Source organism: Salvelinus namaycush, chromosome 40, assembly GCF_016432855.1.
Source record: "Salvelinus namaycush isolate Seneca chromosome 40, SaNama_1.0, whole genome shotgun sequence".
Taxonomy (NCBI): domain Eukaryota; kingdom Metazoa; phylum Chordata; class Actinopteri; order Salmoniformes; family Salmonidae; genus Salvelinus; species Salvelinus namaycush.
The window spans coordinates 820420-841708 of NC_052346.1; the positions used below are offsets into that span (position 1 = coordinate 820420).

The 21289-nt window shown below is 42.3% G+C and overlaps 1 protein-coding gene across 1 annotated transcript; it reads right to left on the reverse strand.

Annotated features, from left to right (window-relative positions):
* Positions 1–73: 73 nt before the first annotated feature.
* On the reverse strand, positions 74–21013 carry LOC120033164 (integrin alpha-4-like). Its single transcript, XM_038979447.1, has 16 exons — positions 20866–21013; positions 10751–10854; positions 10320–10443; positions 10033–10100; positions 9791–9917; positions 9430–9515; positions 8720–8782; positions 6144–6281; positions 5806–5914; positions 5488–5582; positions 4884–4974; positions 4626–4671; positions 4296–4450; positions 2231–2391; positions 1059–1211; positions 74–154 (listed from the first exon to the last, which is right to left on the reverse strand). Exons 1-16 carry the CDS (start codon positions 21011–21013, stop codon positions 74–76), a joined length of 1749 nt encoding a protein of 582 aa, XP_038835375.1.
* Between the last annotated feature and the right edge of the window lie 276 nt (positions 21014–21289).

The following is a 21289-nucleotide window of genomic DNA, read 5'->3' on the forward strand; positions in this document are numbered from 1 at the left end:
AATTCACAGAGTGAAATGAAACAAGTAAATACAAGAGTAAAGATTAATATAGATGATCTGAGGGAGAAGGAGTTCACCTCGGTAACAGCAGCTGTGCAGACACTTGCAGATTGGTGGAACAGTTGGCCCAGGCACAGTACCTGGTGAATACAGTCTGTGGGAGGCTGTTACCTTTAGTGAGTTAATTAACTACTTCCTTTTCAGGTGCAAAGCACAATGCAAGAAACACTACTAAAAAATGCCGGAAATGTACATGTTAGAAATGTGTTGAAAATAAAATAATCACACAATTTTTGCCTTTTTAGTTCCTATATACATATATCAAATTTAACCTTTATTTAACTAGGCAAGTCAGTTAAGAACACATCCTTATTTACAATGACGGCCTACCGGGGAACAGTGGGTTAACTACCTTGTTCAGGGGTAGAACAACATATTTTTACCTTGTCAGCTCGGGGATTTGATCCAGCAACCGTTCGGTCACTGGCCCAACACTCTAACCACTAGGCTACCTGCCACCCTAATGTTCCACATACTATGGAACATGTTAGAATTTCCAATGGAATATGTTAATCTTGTGTGAAATTTCCGGTAGAGAAAGTTGAAAACCCACCCATATATGCTGTACCAGTGCCATATCATGTCCAACTAGGAACTATCAGGATACTAAACGATAAACCATGCATTAATTAAATACTGCACAATAATATAGCACACCACTGGATGGCCGTATTTGAATATTTTGAAAATGCATTCCTTCTCCCATCCTTTAAGTATAGTCCTTATCTAAATTGACCCATTGTCAAGTCTCGCTCTCCTTAGCTATTGTTTTAACCAGGACAACATTTTCCCAGGAAAACCCACTTCCCTTTCAAACCAATGGAGAAAACCACTCAATTTACCACGATCTTTGACAATGGGTCAATTGGGTGACAATCCTGCTTTCCCCTATCCAATCACGTGTTATCTTTGATTATTTCAAGGAAACAGAATAAAGGAATGGTGGATTTCAAAGTTTTTGAACAGGGCCCCAGTCTTTGATCTCCACCTCCACCTACCTTGTTGGTCAGCAAGTTGCTGTACTCCCCTCCCCTCTTGAGCATAGGCCTGAGAGGGGGAAAGCTCTTGGAGTTACCCCTCACCACATTGTGCTCTCCCAGCTCATACTGCAGCTCAAAGTGGATGGGGGTGAAGATGTCCCGAATGTCTCTCTGGAAAGGGGAGGAAGGGGAAGGAACAAGACTGTACTGTAGATATATTCACCACTACTTTCAGGTGGATTGCAGTTAAGTAATGGGTAAACTGCTTATTCTCTTTGGCATACTATGAGCAACATTTTTTCTCATGTAAAAAATCACAGATGCCTAAAAATACTATAAAACTAACTTGAAACATTTATTTAATATTGTAATAATGTGACGTGCACGGATGCACACAATACAAATGTGAGTTACATTATTTGGAACTTGCATCATATAATATGCCTTCCCTTCTATTTGAAATTGTTCTGTTATTATTTGACACGTGCATACTACGGGTGAGAGTTCAATGCACATGGTTTCCCTGAGCTGGTTCATTTTTCAAATTTTGGTTTTCAAGAAGGAAGCTGTGGTATGTTCAAGACCTGGGTATCATGACCCCTCTGATGCACAGTGACCTCCAGAAGCCTCTTTTAGGAGAACCTGTTTTGGTCTCGTTTTGCATCAACCATTCAACATCCTTAACATACTATATGTTATACACCACATGTTGTCAACATCACCTACAATTCTACAGACACACCACACACACATTCTGACGAGCAGATGTAGGCCTACTTCACCTTTTGAAAAATACTTTCGCACATACTTGATATCAATAGCTTGCTTCTACAAAATCACATCTACTGTAGTAGAACATCAATAGATAAAACAGGTTATATCTATTGCATCTTAGCCTATGCACTCTGACATTGCTTATGTGTATATTCTTATCCCATTCCTTTACTTAGATTTGGGTGTACTAGGTATTTGTTTAGGAATTGTTAGATATTGCTGCAATGTCGGAACTAGAAGCACAAGCATTTCGCTACACTTGCAATAACATCTGCTAACCATGTGTATGTGACCAACACAATTTGATTTGATTTGAGAGCCTCTCTGGGGCAGAGATTACCTGACTAACCCCTTTCCATCTAACACTGTCCCCCCCATTCCCTGCCCTTGTCCCCTCCATCCTCCAGTCCCCTCACCCTCAGAAAGGCCAGGTGGGTAACACAGGTCATGTGACCATGCCTGGTCTGGATGCTGCCTGCTGTGGCATTTGATAACGCTGTGCCGTTGGTGGTGAAGAAGAATCTGGACTGGAGCCCCTCTATGTGCTTGACATCAGCCGTCAGGTTGTACAGTATTTCTGCATGTGTGACACAGATATGGGATCATTCTTTCAGAGCACCACTGATAGTTCAAGAACAGTTACAGTGGGGCAAAAAAGTATTTAGTCAGCCACCAATTGTGCAAGTTCTCCCACTTAAAAAGATGAGAGGCCTGTAATTTTCATCATAGGTACACTTCAACTATGACAGACAAAATGAGAAAAAAAAATCCAGAAAATCACATTGTAGGATTTGTAATGAATTTATTTGCAAATTATGGTGGAAAATAAGTATTTGGTCACCTACAAACAAGCAAGATTTCTGGCTCTCACAGACCTGTAACTTCTTCTTTAAGAGGCTCCTCTGTCCTCCACTCGTTACCTGTATTAATGGCACCTGTTTGAACTTGTTATCAGAATAAAAGACACCTGTCCACAACCTCAAACAGTCACAATCCAAACTCCACTATGGCCAAGACCAAAGAGCTGTCATAGGACACCAGAAACAAAATTGCAGACCTGCACCAGGCTGGGAAGACTGAATCTGCAATAGGTAAGCAGCTTGGTTTGAAGAAATCAACTGTGGGAGCAATTATTAGGAAATGGAAGACATACAAGACCACTGATAATCTCCCTCGATCTGGGGCTCCACGCAAGATCTCACCCCGTGGGGTCAAAATGATCACAAGAACGGTGAGCAAAAATCCCAGAACCACACGGGGGGACCTAGTGAATGACCTGCAGAGAGCTGGGACCAAAGTAACAAAGCCTACCATCAGTAACACACTACGCCGCCAGGGACTCAAATCCTGCAGTGCCAGACGTGTCCCCCAGCTTAAGCCAGTACATGTCCAGGCCCGTCTGAAGTTTGCTAGAAAGCATTTGGATGATCCAGAAGAAGATTGGGAGAATGTCATATGGTCAGATGAAACCAAAATAGAACTTTTTGGTAAAAACTCAACTCGCCGTGTTTGGAGGACAAAGAATGCAGAGTTGCATCCAAGGAACACCATACCTACTGTGAAGCATGGGGGTGGAAACATCATGCTTTGGGGCTGTTTTTCTGCAAAGGGACCAGGACGACTGATCCGTGTAAAGGAAAGAATGAATGGGGCCATGTATCTTGAGATTTTGAGTGAAAACCTCCTTCCATCAGCAAGGGCATTGAAGAAGAAACGTGGCTGGGTCTTTCAGCATGACAATGATCCCAAACACACCGCCCGGGCAACGAAGGAGTGGCTTCGTAAGAAGCATTTCAAGGTCCTGGAGTGGCCTAGCCAGTCTCCAGATCTCAACCCCATAGAAAATCTTTGGAGGGAGTTGAAAGTCCGTGTTGCCCAGCAACAGCCCCAAAACATCACTGCTCTAGAGGAGATCTGCATGGAGGAATGGGCCAAAATACCAGCAGCAGTGTGTGAAAACCTTGTGAAGACTTACAGAAAACGTTTGACCTCTGTCATTGCCAACAAAGGGTATATAACAAAGTATTGAGATAAACTTTTGTTATTGACCAAATACTTATTTTCCACCATAATTTGCAAATAAATTCATCAAAAATCCTACAATGTGATTTTCTGGATTTTTTTTTCTCATTTTGTATGTCATAGTTGAAGTGTACCTATGATGAAAATTACAGGCCTCTCTCATCTTTTTAAGTGGGAGAACTTGCACAATTGGTGGCTGACTAAATACTTTTTTGCCCCACTGTACATTACATAGATATGTGATATAAAATATTTTTACAATTGTTTTTAAGAAATGCTAAACAAACAATAAGCTACAAAACCAATAAACCACATTTGTATGACAGAGATAATCTAAATCAACAGAAAAAAGTGGCATGTGTGAACAACGTGGCACAGATTAGCTATGAAAAAGTTAAGGCTGCTGTGTGATATGGTGGGGTGGGGTGTGTAAAGGTGGAGTGGGGTGTGGTGGCTCACCGATGAGCCCAGAGACACGTTGCGCGTGCAACTGGAAGCACACAGTGGTTTTGAGGCATACGGCAGGCTGGCCGTTCTCTGTACACAGGGCATGGGTGCGGTTCACAGTAGGAGGAAGAAGTATCATCGCCTCCACCACAACAACCGCCCGTGTCCTACCACCCAGAGACGGAAAAACACATAACACAAACACACATACGCACACACACGCGCGCACACAATGCATACACGCACACACACACACAAAATGAAAGGGAATCCAAAAAAGTATATTCTTCAGACTCTCAAGTTCAGATTGTTTAACTGTGTCTACTGTCACTGTTACTGTACCTCAGAACAACAGCAGAGTCGGACAGAAAGGCTCCCACGGCCACATCTGTGGACAGATATTGGGAGAGGTAATGTTACCTTACTACCAGTTACACTAATCTCTAAGAGTATATGAATATTAAATATTATTTAAAAAGTAAATTGGTTTGTTTGACAGAAGAAAAATGTAGGCTATATTAATATGAACGAATAGCTTAAAGAGAGATAGATAGAGGAAGGAAGGAAGGATGGGGTTGTTGGGGGATCAGAGTGTCTTACCTGGGTAACCGTTTTCATCAACATCAATGCCCCCAGACACAGACTGGCCAAACATCTTGAAAGCACTACCCAAAGCAGACCCAGCAATCCTCTGTTTATATGGGAAGAATGAATATCATATTCTTGTGAGTTGGAAAGATCTAAGCACCATTGTCATTGTTTCCTCCCTTATTCATTGTCTCGTCACCAATAGTGATGTACTCATACTGGATGTGTGATTGAACAAACCAACAAGCTTCAGTTGTACTGTAACACACAAGCTGAGTAAAAAAAAAACGGTTTTAGGGAATTCAGTCAGAACTGATATTTCCAGCAGTTCAACTCAACTCTTAGAAAAAAAAGCGTTATTCTGCTGTCCCCATACGGGAACCCTTTTTGGTTCCAGGTAGAACTATTTGGGATTCCATGTAGAACCCTCTGTGAAAAGAGTTCTACCTGGAACCAAAAGGGTCCTTCAAAGGGTTATACTGCGAGGACAGCCGATGGAACCTTTTTAGGTTCCAGATAGCACCGTTTTTTTAAAGAGTTTGGGGACAGACGCACGCACAGACACACATACACACTCATTCCTATGCACACACACTAACACCGTTTGGAGACATACTTGAGAAAAGTGTTGTTCAAGTCCCGTCTTCCTCCCATTGTAGATATAAATAGCACCATGTAGGTCATCCTCTTGTGGTGCCCCAACAGCAACATCTGCAAAGCAGTTAGGCAGTCTCTATTCATTTTAATCTATTCTCATATGTTGAGATTCTGTCACTGGCCAAACTAGCTTAATAATTTGACTTTTGTGTTTCACTCTGCAGCTGTGTTAATATGACTTCTATTTGGATTAATGAGAGGTACAATTTTCCATACTCATTGAAAACCATTTAATGGTTAATCCATTTTTGGACCCAAATTTCATATATACATTTACCTGGATAGCCATCATCATCAATATCTCCAAGACTTGTGATACTTTCCCCAAACCGGGCTGCATATGAATCTCTCCCTGCTAATGTAAACTCCATCTCCTTCATGTTAGCCTGAGGAAGGGAAAAAAATAGATTTTTGGAAATTGACATTTCAACAGCATTGTGTCTAGATACCAATTGGAAATTGGAGGAAAACCGCAATCCTCCAACCAGGATTTCTGGAAAACCTGAGAATTTAGGGAAAGTTACCAGAATTTTTAAACCCTATTGCTGTGAGAAAGTACAAAGGGGTAAATTAGATCTACCAGCCCTCCACCATACAATATGACAATTTGCTCACCTGTCCCTGGTTCATGTAGATGTGCACACGGCCCTCCTCCCTCACGGCGCTGAACATTGGAGCTCCCACCAGCAGGTCAGACAGGCCATCAGTGTTCAGGTCCACCGCACACACAGTGGCCCCAAAATAGGAACCCAGCTGTGAAAAGGATGCAAAAGAAAAAAAACATATCTTGGACCGGTTTCCAAGAAAGAGATGAAGCCTGTATTGGACTAAAACTCATTTTCAATGGAGACTCTCTAATGAAAGTGCTTTTTAGTCCAGCACTAGACCTAATCTGTGTCTGGGAAACTGCACCCTTGTGCAACAAACCAAAAGACTTGAAGATATGAAGTCTTTAAAGCCTTATGATTGGATATGTAACGATAGTCTATTTCGTCCTCCTCATCGGACGAGGAGAGGCGAGAAGGATCGGACCAATATGCAGAGTGGTTCGTGCTCATGATGATTTATTAAAACCGAAACTGAACACAGAAATACAAAACAATAAACGAAGTGCAGAAAACCGAAACAGTACCGTGTGGTGAAAACACTAACACGGTAGACAAACACCCACAAAACACACGTGAAACCCCGGCTGCCTAAGTATGATTCTCAATCAGGGACAACGATTGACAGCTGCCTCTGATTGAGAATCATACCAGGCCGAACACACAAAACCCCAACATAGAAAACAACACCTAGACAACCCACCCAACTCACGCCCTGACCATACTAAATAAATACAAAACAAGGGAAAACAGGTCAGGAACGTGACAGGATAAGGTAACCCAATGGTAGTTCAATACTCTCTGCACGTCAGAGAGCATCCATTGGATAATGTCAGCGTTGTGATTGATGGCAAATATTCCCCTTCAGAAAATGATCAAACGCGTTGAGACGGACCATTTCAACAAAAACACAAGATCACCAAAATATAGACAAAACATCATCCAGCGTAGCCATAACATGACAAAACATAATCACCCTATGTACAGTTGAAGCCGGAGGTTTACATACACTTAGGTTGGAGTCATTAAAACTAGTTTTTCAACCACTCCACAAATTTCTTGTTAACAAACTATAGTTTTGGCAAGTCGGTTAGGCTTTCTATCTACTTTGTGCATGACACAAGTCATTTTTCCAACAATTGTTTACAGACAGATTAGTTCACTTATAATTCACTGTAATACAATTCCAATGGGTCAGAAGTTTAGATACACTAAGATGACTGTGCCTTTAAACAGCTTGGGAAATTCCATGATGTAATGGCTTTAGAAGCTTCTGATAGGATAATTAACATTACTTGGAGGTGTACCTGTGGATCTATTTCAAGGCGTACCTTAAACTCAGTGCCTATTTGCTTGACATCATGGGAAAATCAAAAGAAATCAGCCAAGACCTCAGAAGAAAAATTGTAGACAACCACAAGTCTGGTTCATCATTGGGAGCAATTTCCAAACGCCTGAAGGTGCCACGTTCATCTGTACAAACAATAGTACGCAAGTATAAACACCATGGGACCACGCAGCGGTCATACCGCTCAGGAAGGAGACGCGTTCTGTCTCCTAGAGATGAAAGTACTTTGGTGAAAACAATCCCAGAACAACAACAAAAGACCTTGTGAAGATGCTGGAGGAATCAGGTACAAAGGTATCTATATCCACAGTAAAACGAGTCCTATATCGACATAACCTCAAAGCCGATCAGCAAGGAATAAGCCACTGCTCCAAAACCGCCATAAAAAAGCCAGACTACGGTTTGCAAATGCACATGGGGACAAAGATGGTCTGGTCTGATGAAACAAAAATAGAACTGTTTGGCCACAATGACCATTGTTATGTTTGGAGGAAAAGGGGGGAGGATTGCAGGTCGAAGAGCACTATCTCAACCGTGACACAAGAGGGTGGCAGCATCATGTTGTGGGGGTTCTTTGCTGCAGGAGGGACTGGTGCACTTCACAAAATAGATGGCATCATGAGGTAGGAAAATTATGTGTATATATTGAAGCAACATCTCAAGACATCAGTCAGGAAGTTAAAGCTTGGTCGCAAATGGGTCTTCCAAATGGACAATGACCCCAAGCATACTACCAAAGTTGTGGCAAAATTTCATAAGGACAACAAAGTCAAGGTATTGGAGTGGCCATCACAAAGCCCTGACCTCAATCCTATAGAACATTTGTGGACAGAACTGAAAAAGCGTGAGCGAGCAAGGAGGCCTACAAACCTGACTCAGTTACACCAGCTCTGTCAGGAGGAATGGGCCAAACTCATTGTGGGAAGCTTCTGGAAGGCTACCCGAAACGTTTGACCCAAATTAAACAATTTAATAGCAATGCTACAAAATACTAATTGAGTATATGTAAACGTCTGACCCACTGGGAATGTGATGAAAGAAATAAAAGCAGAAATAAATAATTCTGACATTTCACATTCATAAAATAAATTGGTGAACCTAACTGACCTAAGACAGGGCATTTTTCTTGGATTAAATGTCAGGAATTGTGAAAAACTGAGTTTAAATGTATTTGGCTAAGGTGTATGTACACTTCCGACTTCAACTGTAGACAAAACATGGTAATGACCCTCCCTCACCTTTTGACCTTTGACCTCAGAGATGATGCTCAGTGTCCTGGACTCTATGCTAAAGATGTAGGCCTGGGGAAGAGACGGAGAGGGACGGTCACTTACATTTGGAGACTGCACTGTCTGATGCTGAGGCATGAACTAATGTTTAAGAAAGGGATAGTTTTTTTGTCCATGCTTATAGCAATGGTTATGTGGCCCTACAGATCAGGGTTCAATAACTTTTGGCCAAAAGGCCCATTTATGATTAGTGAGGATGTCCTGTGGGAAAGTTCTTGAGAAAAAATAATTTGAATGATCAGACACTGAACTATAACAAAACACCCTCAGAAATCACATATTACCCTGTATGAAAACGATCATAAGACATCTGTTACTTCTCTGTTCCTTAATCACTGATCTGACATGACAAATTTAGAGAAGGATATGCAATAGAACAGGGCTGCCCAACCCTCTTCCTGGAGATCTAGTGTCCTGTAGGTTTTCAGTCCAACCCTAATTTAGCATATCTGATTCAGCTAGCTAGGGTCTTGTTGATCAGCTAATTAGTAGAATCAGGTGTGTTAAATTAGGGTTGGACTGAACCCACAGGACGCTAGATTTCCACAGAGGTGGGTTGGGCAGCCCTGCAATAGAACATTTGCTTACGCCGATAGGGTAATCTCTGGTTTTTCTGTAGATGACAATGGGTTGGAAAGGGATGCAGTGTTAACTCTTACTCTACCAGTCTGCCCATACTGGGGGGCTCCTCCCACTACCTCAGTGGAGTCTGGGTGCAGGAAGTGGCCAGCGCTGACTGAGTACCCTAAAACAAGAGAAAGACACTGCATCAGTTTCACTGCTTACATACATACACAATGGATTATTCTAACCTGTCAGGAGATGAGTGTGATGTTCACGTGAAAGAAAAGAGCAGGGGAGTTTAGGGCTAGGACTAGGAGAGAGAGAGAGACGGAAAGGACAGTATGGTCACCCTACTGTACATGCATTGAATGTCAGTCACTTTGAGATGATAGAAAGCCAAGATATGAATATAACTAGTGTAAAGGTTATGTCAGTTCACTTCCCTAATTCACTTACCCAAATAACTTCCATAGAGGACAACGTTATCATCCAAGTAGGCAGAAGTGACCTGGCTGGATATGTTGTGGACCAAAACAGACCCAGTCCAATACAAGGTTCCAGGGGCTCCCATTACTACGAGGTCCTGTTAAGCAAAACAGTACACACCAATGTAACTAATCTCAATTTAATGTGCAATATTACAGTGAGCATTTGCAATAAGTTAGAATTCTCTGAGAGCAGACATATTTCAAGCATACCCCAATAAGGACATTTGAAATCCCTGCTTGACATGATGCATAGTCATTGCCAAACTGTTTTTGGTGATCTATTTCAAAACAAAGCAAATGTGTAAGGACAACAATGGTTGATACAAACTATTCATAGTGGAGGATAAAAAACACTAGAGATGGTATATCAACATTAAACAAGGCAATGCACAATTACTAAACCATGTTCTTTAATTCATTCATTAATCTATTTGTTCATTCATACAGGAAGACAATATTCCTGGACAGTCATGTTGAGTGATGCAATATGGCCATACCTCTGTAACATGGAATCAAAGGACTTGATTGACTCAAGTCCGACTCCAATTTGTAGCAGACGCCATGTGGCAACTTATCTTCTTTTTTGGTGAAGAAGACATTTTTCCAACGATGTCCACAGGCCTGAAATGTAAAATGAAATACTCATATTAACAAATAATGTTGGTTTATTAAATTTCAATACCGAGGTGTGTCTTTACTCAATGTAACAAGTCTAGTCAAGACTGAAATGAACCCCAACAGACAGAGACAGAAACTGTGCAAAAGTTTAAATTGTACACATCATATAGGAATCTCTCTCTCTCGTTCTCTCTCTCTGTTTCTCTCTCTCACTCGAACACACACACACACACACACACACACACACACACACACACACACACACACACACACACACACACACACACACACACACACACACTACACATACCATCACAAGTCCATCCTGCTGCCGCCTGGAGAGGCTCACTCCAAGCCACTGGTTTTCAACCTCCGCAGAACAGTGTCTGCCACAGGGCATGTCACTCATGACACCTACATGGAGAAATTAAACAACAACAGCAACATGTGTCATCAACCCAGGACAAGAATGAGTTTATCAGGAAATCAACCACGCAACAAACTAGCTCCTGGCAACTGCAAATTAGGTAGTTAGAGGAGAAACCCTGGGTATTTAAGTATCTGAAGACTGCTTCTAGTGCAGACTGGGTGTTACTAATAAATAATAAAGTATTCAATTTGCTTAGCCTTTTTATTACAGAAAGAATCTCAAAGCATGAAAAAAGCCAAACAAACAAAAAACAAATGCTATTTAGTTAACAAATGTAGTTGATTACAATATGTTGGGCTACATCTCAGACTTAACTTTGATCGTGATCTTAACGCCAAAAGATCCAAACCTCTTGACGAGGTCACTAGGTGTTGGGTTAAGGTCACTACATTAACCCTTCCTTCCAGAGATCAGGTCCCCATGCTCACGTGTACATGCCAATGGCCTCACGGGCGCAATCCCACTTCCGACACCAATGTAGCAGATTTGGAGGTTAGCCCTGACCATGACTCAAACTCGGGTCCAGCAACTATCAAGCCAACACCTTAACCTTTACGTCAAGAGGTCCGAACATCTCAATGAGGCCGCTAGGTTTGTCACGGTTGCTACAATATTTTAGCAGAATCTATTATCCTCAATCTACATTGAAATGACTAAAACCAAATAAAAAAATAGGGTAGAAATGTAAATGGACCTACATTTATATAGTTTATTCACTCTGTCCAGTTTACTAACAATCACCAAAACGAAAGCAAGACAATCAGGGAGCATTGAAAATAAAATTAAAAAGATGGATAGAGGACTATTTTTTGCAAGTTTTGAAAGCAAGGAAATATAACACATTTTTAGTGCGGCCCTCTGGACTTTAGTAAAGACCAAAAATGGCAAAATGAGTTTCACATCTCTGGTGCAAAAGGACACTGGGGGGGGGGGGGGGGGGGGGACACTGAAGCTGTTAATATTGTGGAGATATTAGTACAACACCTACAGTAATAACCGCATAAAGTGCTTGACTGACAGAAGAAGATCCCAGGGTTCGAATCCCAATAAGGCTGTCCCTAAAATGTGAGATGAATGATGAAAAAGCTGTACTTAAGGTATCTAAAGATTGTTGATGCAGTAAATCAACAATAACATGGATTAAGTATGACGACAGTTAATAATTGATTAATATACTAACCGAGTTCAATCTGTTCACAGTCCTTCTTGTCTGTAATTTTGCACTTGTAGATTGCTCCAGGATTCCTGACAGTCTGGTTGAACTTTGAATTTGCAACTGGTGCGCCAACTATTACCCTATAACAGACAGAATTTGACAGTCATGAATGTGTAGAAGATAATGGGAAGATTAAAAACAATTTCAGACTAAAATAAACATTCCCTTCTGTTGCACACTCAATCATTTACATTTTCATCGCATTAACATTTCAACACGCACCATGTCTGTTGCTGATGCTTGTGAAGCAACACAGAATATCCAAAAAATGATCCATTAGGACCACTGAGTGGAATAGCGTGCGGTATGTCTAAATTGTACAAATCGGCATGACGTAAGAGAAAGCAAAACAACATGTTTAGCCCTATGCTGTATAACCCTAGCCCGTATGTAGTCATTTTTTTACAAATGTAGTAGCGTTCCAAAGATCAAAAATGAAACAAATTTATCTTGCTCAAACATCTGTGGGGGCTTTCGTCCCTTGCTGCTCCATCCTCGGATACACGGTAATAGTGCAGTATGAGGAGGATGCACTAAAATGTAGTAGGCAGAAAGTTTGACAGAAAGTAAGGTGGAGTCATAACAACACAGAGGCCACCCTCACTTCCTCAATTTGGCACATTAAAACAATAGCCTGTCAATGTGCTTCTATGATTAATTTTTAAGTCTCCATTAACCCGCACAGCTTTTTATCTCAAACAACACAATTGTAAAAAAATGTAATTCATGTTGTGACTTAGCCTGAAACAAGGCAACATTATGTTGTCACTGAAATAAGTATGTTTTGTTTGAGTACATGAGCTTGTTTGGGAAGTGAGAAGGCAAATTCAAAATATGTGTTAGGAGTGTGTATCGGAGGCGAAGTCAGGTGCAGGAGAGCAGAGTGTGGTGAACAGGCGCACTTTTATTCCCGGTCAAAATGACAGCACAAAAATAACATAAAATGTGCCCAAAACACGGAACATAGACAAAAAGTAATGTGCGTAACAATATCCACAATATCAAAATACACGTAACACAAACAATCCTACACAAAGACATGGGGAACAGAGGAATAAATACATATGAATTGATTGGGGAATGAAACCCAGGTGTGCAGGGAACAAGACAAAACAAATGGATACATGAAAAATGGAGCGCGATGGCTAGAAAGCAGGTGACTTAGACCGCCGAACGCTGCCAGAAGGAGAAGAGGAGCCGACTTCGGCGGACGTTGTGACAATATGGGAATTGTAATGTCTCTGTCTTTTCTCCCTGGAAGTGACTAAAATAATTGAGTGTTTGATGAACCAGCATCCTGTTTAATTGCTATTCATATGATTTTGATGACATCAGGATCAGGTATCTGGACAGGCCTATTCTCACATAAATCCTTATTTAAATCAGGTCAAAGGCAAAAACACAGAAATTGTCCAGAATACAGACTGGATCTAAACTTGTTCACTCTTTTGTCGCAAAGAATTGTCCTTATATATATCAGGAAATTCAAATGAGCCTTGTGAATGACTGAAAATGAGCAGTTCTCTTTCTCTCTATGTGAGGGCAAGGCTTGCAAATAAAATTATATTCTCTCTCGCTCGCTCAAACGCTAGGCCTGAAATGCAGCCATACACACCAACAACTGTTGTTTTATATAGCTTAATAACACAAGATATACAGTGGGGAGAACAAGTATTTGATACATTGCCATTTTGCAGGTTTTCCTACTTACAAAGCATGTAGAGGTCTGTAACACTTCAACTGTGAGAGACAGAATCTAAAACAAAAATCCAGAAAATCACATTGTACGATTTTTAAGTAATTAATTTGCATTTTATTGCATGACATAAGTATTTGATCACCTACCAACCAGTAAGAATTCCGGCTCTCACAGACCTGTTAGTTTTTCTTTAAGAAGCCCTCCTGTTCTCCACTCATTACCTGTATTAACTGCACCTGTTTGAACTCGTTACCTGTATAAAAGACACCTGTCCACACACTCAATCATACAGACTCCAACCTCTCCACAATGGCCAAGACCAGAGAGCTGTGTAAGGACACCAGGGATAAAATTGTAGACTTGCACAAGGCTGGGATGGGCTACAGGACAATAGGCAAGCAGCTTGGTGAGAAGGCAACAACTGTTGGCGCAATTATTAGAAAATGGAAGAAGTTCAAGATGACGGTCAATCACCCTCGGTCTGGGGCTCCATGTAGATCTCACCTCGTGGGGCATCAATGATCATGAGGAAGGTGAGGGATCAACCCAGAACTACACAGCAGGACCTGGTCAATGACCTGAAGGGAGCTGGGACCACAGTCTCAAAGAAAACCATTAGTAACACACTACGCCGTCATGGATTAAAATCCTGCAGTGCACGCAAGGTCCCCCTGCTCAAGCCAGCGCATGTCCAGGCCCGTCTGAAGTTTGCCAATGACCATTTGGATGATCCAGAGGAGGAATGGGAGAAGGTCATGTGGTCTGATGAGACAAAAATAGAGCTTTTTGGTCTAAACTCCACTCGCCGTGTTTGGAGGAAGAAGAAGGATGAGTACAACCCCAAGAACACCATCCCAACCGTGAAGCATCATTCTTTGGGGATGCTTTTCTGCAAAGGGGACAGGACGACTGCACCGTATTGAGGGGAGGATGGATGGGGCCATGTATCGCGAGATCTTGGTACCTATGTATCAAATACTTATGTCATGCAATAAAATGCAAATTAATTACTTAAAGATCATACAATGTGATTTTCTGGATTTTTGTTTTAGATTCCGTCTCTCACAGTTGAAGTGTACCGATGATAAAAATTACAGACCTTTACATGCTTTGTAAGTAGGAAAACCTGCAAAATCGGCAGTGTATCAAATACTTGTTCTCCCCACTGTATATTGATCTTCACTAGGCTAAGGTTACAAATTAACAAAACATTTAGTTAATTTGTGAACTGGGGTGTTCTAACGGTCAGATCCGCTGCCTTCAGCCAGCGCATATAGGTCTCCAGTGTTGGGGTGGGTTCAATTCTGGCCCATACCCCAATTGAGTTGATGTAGTTACACATTTCATATATGTATAGTCCAGGTTTAATTTACTCTTGATCTTAGGAAATAAATAGGAAACAAATAAGAACAGTCAGTAGGCTACACCAACATTCGTTCCCATTCATACAAAGTGTTGAATCAATTGCCATAGTAGATTTGCTGTGGTAAACAAGGACATAGTGTATTTCCATTGCACTGAATGCTTGTCAATTAGATAAATTGTCCTATGTCTATTAAAAAATGACTAAGTTGTTGGGATGACAATACCAACCACAGGGCAAACATATCTTGAAAGACGTTGGTTGCAAGCATCTTTTAGGGAGCAATAGTGAGGTGACCAATAATGGTTGCAATAGATATCAGCTGTGCGGGTGAATTTAGCTCGTATTGATGGTTTAACGAGACATCAGCTGGCGATAATAAGGATGCTGCCTTTTGGGGCAGAATTTCTAGCCAGGATGCAAAAATTGGCATACAAATTGGCATACAGTTGAAGTTGGAAGTTTACATACACTTAGGTTGGAGTCATTAAAACTAGTTTTTCAACCACTCCACAAATTTCTTGTTAACAAGCTATAGTTTTTTCAAGTCGGTTAGGACATCTACTTTGTGCATGACGTAAGTCATTTTTCCTAAAATTGTTTACAGACAGATTATTTCACTTATATTTCACTGTATCACAATTCCAGTGGGTCAGAAGTTTACATACACTAAGTTTACTGTGCCTTTGTGCTTGGAAAATTCCACAAAATTATATCATGGCTTTAGAAGCCTCTGATAGGCTAATTTACATCATTTGATTCAATTGGAGGTGTACCTTTGGATATATTTCAAGGCCTACCTTCAAACTCAGTGCCTATTTGCTTGACCTCATGGGAAAATCAAAAGAAATCAGCCAAGACCTCAGAAAAACAATTGTAGACCTCCACAAGTTTGGTTCATCCTTGGGAACAATTTCCAAATGCCTGAAGGTACCACGTTCATCTGTACAATCAATAGTACGCAAGTATAAACACCATGGGACCACACAGCCATCATACCGCTCATGAAGGAGATGCGTTCTGTCTCCTAGAGATGAACATATTTTGTACGAAAAGTGCAAATCAATCCCAGAACAGCAAAGGACCTTGTGAAGATGCTGGAGGAAACAGTTACAGAAGAATCGATGTCCACAGAAAAGCGAGTCCGATATCGACAACCTGAAAGGCCGCTCAGCAAGGAAGAAGCCACAGCCCCAAAACCGCCTTAATAAACTTCTTATGGCTGCAAGGGAAAGTATTGAGTAGCCAGTGAAATCGTGCCCATTTCAAACGGCCTCGTACTCAATTCTTGCTCGTACAATATGGATATTATTATTACTATTGGATAGAAAACACTCTCTAGTTTCTAAAACCGTTGGAATTATTTCTCTGAGTGAAACAGAACTCATTTGGCAGCACTTTCCCTGACCAGGAAGTAGAATGTCAGAAATATATGCTCTGTTCAACTTCCTGCCTATACATGGTCATGACACGTAGGAGTCTACGTACACTCCATACGCCTTCCTCTGGGTGTCAAGAGGATGTGAGAGAAGAAATTTTGTGTTTATCTTGGTCTGGGGTGGAATAAAAGCTATTTCTTTGACGTGACCGTCCACTTCCGGTACTCTGAAGCGCGCGACTTGGAAGTGGGATTGCCTTCTGTTTTGCTGCCGTAATGGACGACAACTATCTCCGGCTCGGATTTTATTTGATACATGTGACCATATCATCGTAATGTATGTTTTTTCAATATAGTTTAATCAGATTATTGAAATTTTTTCGGGAGTTTTGCCGTGTTCCGTTCTCTGACTGTGTTTACGTTGGAGAGATCCGTGCCACTCGGCTAGTGCCCATGCTAAATGAAGAGGGAAATTTGCCGTTCTGAATCCAAACAACGACTCATCTGGACAAAGGACACCTTGTTCAACATTCTGATGAAAGATCAGCAAAAGTAAGACCCAATTTATGATGTTATTTCATATATCTGTCGTGCATGTGAACTGGTCGTGGGCGCCCAAGTGTTTCTGGCTATTGTGGCTACGCTAATATAGCGCTACATTTTGTTTTCGCTGTAAAACATTTAATAAATCGGAAATATTGTCTGGAATCACAAGATGCCTGTCTTTCAATTGCTGCACACTATGTATTTTTCAGAAATGTTTTATGATGAGTAATTAGGTATTTGACGTTGGTGTCCGTAAATATTATGGCTGCTTTCGGTGCAATTTCTGATTGTAGCTGAAATGTAAACTATGATTTATACCTGAAATATGCACATTTTTCGAACAAAACATATGCTATACAATAAATATGTTATCAGACTGTCATCTGATGAAGTTTTTTCTTGGTTAGTGGCTATTTATTTCTTTATTTGGTCGAATTTGTGATAGCTAGTGATGGAGTAAGAAACTGATGGAGTTAGAAAGGTGGTGTCTTTTGCTAACGTGGTTAGCTAATAGATTTACATATTTTGTCTTCCCTGTAAAACATTTTAAAAATCGGACATGTTGGCTTGATTCACAAGATGTGTACCTTTCATATGCTGTATTGGACTTGTTAATGTGTGAAAGTTAAATATTTTTTAAAAATATCTTTTGAATTTCGCGCCCTGCACTTTGAGCTGGATGTTGTCATAAGTGTACCGGTGTCGGGCCAGCCAGCCTAACAGGTTAAAAAAAAGCCAGACTACAGTTTGCAACTGCACATGAGGACAAAGATTGTACTTTTTGGGGAAATGTCCTCTGGTCTGGTGAAACAAAAATAGAACTGTTTGACCATAATGACCATCGTTATGTTTGGAAGAAAAAGGGGGTGGCTTGCAAGCCGAAGAACACCATCCCTACCGTGATGCACGGGGGTGGCAGCATCATGTTGTGGGGGTGCTTTACTGCAGGAGCGACTGGTGCACTTCACAAAATAGATGGCATCATGAGGTAGGAAAATTATGTGGATATATTTAAGCAACAGCTCAAGACATCATTCAGGAAGTTATAGCTTGGTCGCAAATGGGTCTTCCAAATAGACAATGACCCCAAGCATACTTCCAAAATTGTGGCAAAATTGTTTGAGGACAACAAAGTCAAGGTATTGGAGTGTCCATCACAAAGCCCTGAAAAAGCGTGTGCGAGTAAGGAGGCCTACAAACCTGACTCAGTTACACCAGCTCTGTCAGGAGGAATGGGCTAAAATGCACCCAACTTATTATGGGAAGCTTGTGGAAGGCTACCCGAAACATTTGACCCAAGTAGAATTTTTTTTAGGCAGTGCTACCAAATACTAATTGAGTGTATGTAAATTTCTAACCCACTGGGAATGTGATGAAAGAAATTAAAGCTTAAATAAATCATTCTCTCTACTATAATTCTGCCATTTCACATTCTTAAAATAAAGTGGTGATCCTAACTGACCTAAAACAGGGAATTTTTATGAGGATTAATTATCAGGAATTGTGAAAAACTGAGTTTAAATGAATTTGTCTAAGGTATATGTAAACTTCCGACTTCAACTGTAAATAGAGTATACAACAATCTCAGCTGTGTTGATTTTGCTGCGAAGAGACAGAGTCTTTCATTCTGTTATTGACCCTATGTAGACTGTTTCTGGCCACAAGTTCAGGAATGGCAAAAAAGCATGAATAAACCCTGCAAATAGCAGTGTCGGGCGATTTGAAATGCCATAGTCCATCAACAAGGTTTGATCTTTAGGTTCAAAATTCAATTAAAACATCAACGAACAGTCGACACATATGGCACAGTTTCACACCCTGATCTGTTTTGCCTGTATAAGTGCTTGTCTCCACCCCCCACCAGATTTCTCCCATGTCCTCTTATTATCCCCTGTGTATTTATACCTGTCTTCTCTGTTTGTCTGTTGCCAGTTCGTTTCGTTCGTCAAGCCTACCAGTGTTTTTCCCCTTGCACCTGTGTGTTCTAGTTCCTGTTTTCTGTTTTTTCCCGGTTTTGACCATTCTGCCTGCTCTGACCCTGAGACTGCCTGCTGTTCTGGACCTTTTGCTCCCTATCTGGATTACTGACCCTTGCCTGCCCTTGACCTGTTGTTTTGCCTGCACCTGTACGAGGAATAAACTTTTGTTACTTCGACACTGTCTGCATCTGGGATTTACCTGAAACGTGATAGTGCGAACTGGCCATAACCGACCCAGCAGACTCCCTGCAAGGAGCCACCATTGGATGACACAAGCAGTTACTGCAATGTCTTATGGAGGGACTCCATACACTGGCAGAACGCCATGACCAGTCATTCGAGACTATGCTGGAGCAATTCCGCGGATTCCCCTCTGGGCAACGGGTCACACACTTAATCTCCCAGCCTACCCCAGTGTGCCAAGAACCCTGCTTACCTACTCCAGAGCATTACGCTGGAGATTCCGGAACCTGCCGGGCTTTTCTCTCCCAGTGCTCACTCATTTTCGAGCTGCAGCCTTCTTCGTTCCCCTTGGACTGCTCGAGGATAGCGTACCTCATAATGCTGATGTCTGGGAATGCACTCGCTTGGGCTACCGCGGTGTGGGAGCAACAGTCTGCCGTCTACCTTTGTCTAGTGGAGTTTGTGGCGGAAGTTTGGAAGGTGTTTGATTCTCTGTTGTCCGGGAGAGAGGCTGCTCGTAAGCTGCTCCAGCTTCTTCAAGACTCCCATAGTGTGGCAGACTACATGATGGATTTTTGCACGTTGGTGACTGAGAGTGCCTGGAACCCGGAGTGCCTGGAATCGAGAACGTAGGAAGGAGAAGGAATCTGTGCCCTGTCGCCTTTGTTCGCCCTCAATTCCCACCTCGCCTCCGAAGAATCCCAGAGACCCCCGAAGTCTATATGTCCAAGTGAACCCGACATCCCCCAAGTTCTCTCGGGAATCCCCGAGGGCTGCCGACTCGCCTCCTTCGGAGTGCTGGCACCTGGGCAGGGCTAGATTGACTCTGGTTGAGTGCTTACGCCGACTCCACACCCAGAGCTGTCTATATTGTGGAGCTACAGGACATATTGTAGCTACCTGCCCATTAAAAAGCCAGGCTCATCAAGAAGGGGCGAGTACAAAATAAGTTTGGTTCGTCCTTCTGCCTCCCCCGCCGGCGCAAGGTTCTTCTTTGTGGAAAAGAAGAACAAAACCCTGTGCCCGTGCATCGACTACAGGGGCCTCAACGACATCAAGGTGAAGAACCTTCACTCGCTACCACTCATCTCCTTGGCCTTCGAGCCACTCCAGGGGGCCACCGTGTTCTCCAAGCTGGACCTACGGAACACCTACCACCTGGTGCGGATACGGGAAGACGACGAGTGGAAGACTGCCTTCAACACTGCCAGCGTTCACTACGAGTATCTGGTCATGCCATTTGGCCTTACCAATGCCCCACCATGTGTTCCAGGCTCTGGTTAATGATGTTCTCCGCGACATGTTGAACTGGTTTGTCTTCATCTACCTTGACAACATCCTCGCTCCAAGTCCGACAGGTTACCCAACGTCTCCTGGAGAACCAGCTTTTTGTGAAAGCGGAGAAATGTGAATTCCATCGCTCCACCATCACCTTCCCTGGTTACATCATCGCTGCAGGGAGTGTACAAATGGGTCCCAGGAAGTTGAGAGAGGTGGTGGATTGGCCCCAGCCTACATCCAGGGTGTGCTGTAACGTTTCCTGGGATTTGCCAACTTTTATCGCCGCTTTATCTGGGGTTACAGCACACTTCCCCCCTGTCTGCACTCACCTCTCCCAATTTTCCGTTCACGTGGTCCCCAGCTGCTGACCGCTTGTTCCGGGATCTCAAACATCATTTCACCATAGCTCCCATCTTGGTTCATCCTGACCCGTCCCGCCAGTTTGTGGTGGAAGCCGATGCTTTGGATGTTTGAGTGGGGGCTGTCCTGTCCCAGCATCTGCCCTGGATCTCAAGTTTCATCCCTGCGCCTTCTCCCATCACCTCAATGCCACAGAGAGGAATACGATGTGAGGAATCGTGAGCTTCTCGCGGTGAAGTTGGCGTTGGAGGAGTGGAGGCACTGACTGGAAGGGGTCGGAAGATGAGTTCATTGTGTGGACCGACCACAAGAACCTGGAAAATCTCTGCACCGCTTAAGCATCTCAATTCCAGGCAAGCTATATCCCCGCGGCTACACCCTAGGACCGCAAGGGGGTCCCAGATAACCGGATGT

Coding starts and splice junctions, on each gene's coding strand:
- LOC120033164 (XM_038979447.1), bottom strand. CDS start 21,013: ATGCTGGGACAGGACAGCCCCCACTCAAACATCCAAAGCATCGGCTTC. Junction 5,915..6,143: donor TCTACATGAACCAGGGACAG/GTGAGCAAATTG, acceptor TCCCTTCCTCAG/GCTAACATGAAGGAGATGGA. Junction 5,583..5,805: donor TGATGATGATGGCTATCCAG/GTAAATGTATAT, acceptor ACTGCTTTGCAG/ATGTTGCTGTTGGGGCACCA.